Here is a 1957-nt window from a genome sequence, read left to right as displayed (position 1 = left end):
TCCCTTACATACATAAAGCCAAATGTATTACAAACATAGAATCAATACTAATCCGTTTCCGCTAATCAGATATAAACATGATTTTAAAATGAGAACATGTCAACCCCGAACCCTTACAGGGGTCATGAGGCAGTCAAATTACATCGTCATCACAGAATTTGCGTTCTGCAAGCGGTTCTCCTTTAACAGCCCTCCTATCTGGTAATGGCGCAGGTCGAACGCCACGGATCAGCGCCAGCCCTGATAATAACTAGGTCGCTAGCGGATGAGAAGTGCCAGGACTAATAATATGTCACAGAGTCCCGTAGGGGCCGCCCCCAAATCTCATCAGTCAGCCAGCAGTGAGTTTTACGAGACGCTCTGCACTTTAATTATATTATCTCTGTCATTATTACTGGGCAGCCCAGCTCCGGGTGGGAATAAAAAAAGGTTATATAATGCCTGTTTTTACACGACGGCCTGTCGTGACCCGGGGGGGGGGGGGGTTCCCCCCCGCTCTCCCAACCAAGTCCCGGGGGGGGGGGGCTCTTCTCTCCTGCTCTCCACACCAAGGCGGCTTCGCAAATGGCTCGGGACGAATTGTTAATGCAAGGTCAAAGTGTGGGCTAATGCGGCAATAAAAGCAAAATGTAATTGATTTGCTATGTTCCCATGGTAGGAGAGGCTCCGGGAGCCTTGGCACAGGCAAGATCAGTAATTGATTTGTTATGTCTTGGATGGAAGGCTAATGCTCTGTCTATATTTAGGATCCCAGGCTCTGATGTGCTAAGAAAGTCCTTTATTGCGCTGGAGGTGACACAAACGCATACTAAGCAGCAACAATTAAAATTATCTGCTGGCCTGGTCTTAAAGCCTACTTGAAGTCACAGAAATACCGTATTTTGCGCTCCATAATGCGCACCTGACCATAGGACGCAGGGAGGGTAGGGTTCTGACAGCTGCAGTTAGTGACCGCTGAGACAGGTGGCGCTGTGATTACAGCGCAACGTTCTCAGTGATAACACAGAGCAGACGAAGAACGAACTTCTTCATCTGCTCTACGGGCTCTATGGTGAGCTCCTATGCCAGAGGAGCAGGGGACCCCGAAAACCACGGCGGGGGGGCCCTGGACATGATCGCCGCCGCTGCTCGATTTGATACAAGTGGTCTGATTAGATCACTTGTATTAAACGAGCAGCGGCTCCCACTGTACATTCAGCTCTGCTTGTCTGGAGCAGGGCTGAATGTACAAAAAAACTACTCGCCTGGCGCCCGAAACTGCATGCCCCGGGTGTCGGGTGATAGGGATTCGCTCCATAAGACGCACAGACATTTTTGCCCCCCTTAAGTGCGTCTTATGGAGCGAAAAATACGGTAGATATATGGTCATATAGACATTTTTGTACCAGTTTTGATAGACTTGCTTCCACTTTCCTGTTCCTGAGTGTCTAAATATGACCATCCAACAGTGAATGTGAATGTCCGCTATGTAAAGCACTGTGTAAATTGTCAGCACTTTATAAATACCTGTAATTAATAAATAATTAGTATTTCAGACAATCTTCTCCATTGGGCCAGCCACTTTATAAAGATGAATCATATCTTATATTATCATGGGGATGATCTTTATCATTTATAGTTTAATTGATCTCATACCGATCTATTACAATTCCTTATTAAAGAACATGTTTTACCCAATTGTTTTAATATAAGCACATACTGATACAAGAGGGGGGCATCTCACAACAGTGTTTTCTGGTTGCTCAGGGTGAAACTAAAGTGCTGAAGCTGAAGAACCTACGCCCTCAAGACTACGCCAATTATACGTGTCAAGTGTCCGTGCGGAATGTTTGCGGGATCCCCGATAAATCCATCACTTTCCGACTCACTAACAAGACAGGTGAGTGCGATGACCGCAGACCCCTAACTTGCCTTAATAAGTCATTTTCTTAGATGTGAAAATTGGTAATGGCTGCGA

At 46.2% G+C, this 1957-nt stretch overlaps 1 protein-coding gene across 4 annotated transcripts in view; it reads left to right on the top strand.

The window, feature by feature from the left end:
* MDGA1 (MAM domain containing glycosylphosphatidylinositol anchor 1) overlaps positions 1-1957 on the top strand; it is a 235469-nt gene that overhangs the window by 120700 nt on the left and 112812 nt on the right. For all 4 annotated transcript variants that reach the window (XM_018563338.1, XM_018563337.1, XM_018563336.1 and 1 more), the window contains exon 5: positions 1747-1879. In XM_018563338.1, coding sequence (XP_018418840.1) covers positions 1747-1879 — 133 coding nt within the window. The remainder of the gene's footprint in view (positions 1-1746; positions 1880-1957) is intronic.

Source organism: Nanorana parkeri, unplaced genomic scaffold (assembly GCF_000935625.1).
Source record: "Nanorana parkeri isolate BGI_ZX_2015 unplaced genomic scaffold, ASM93562v1 scaffold655, whole genome shotgun sequence".
In the NCBI taxonomy this organism is placed as follows: Eukaryota; Metazoa; Chordata; class Amphibia; order Anura; family Dicroglossidae; genus Nanorana; species Nanorana parkeri.
Note: the sequence above shows the minus strand (reverse complement) of the source record. Positions and strands in the feature narration are given on the sequence as shown.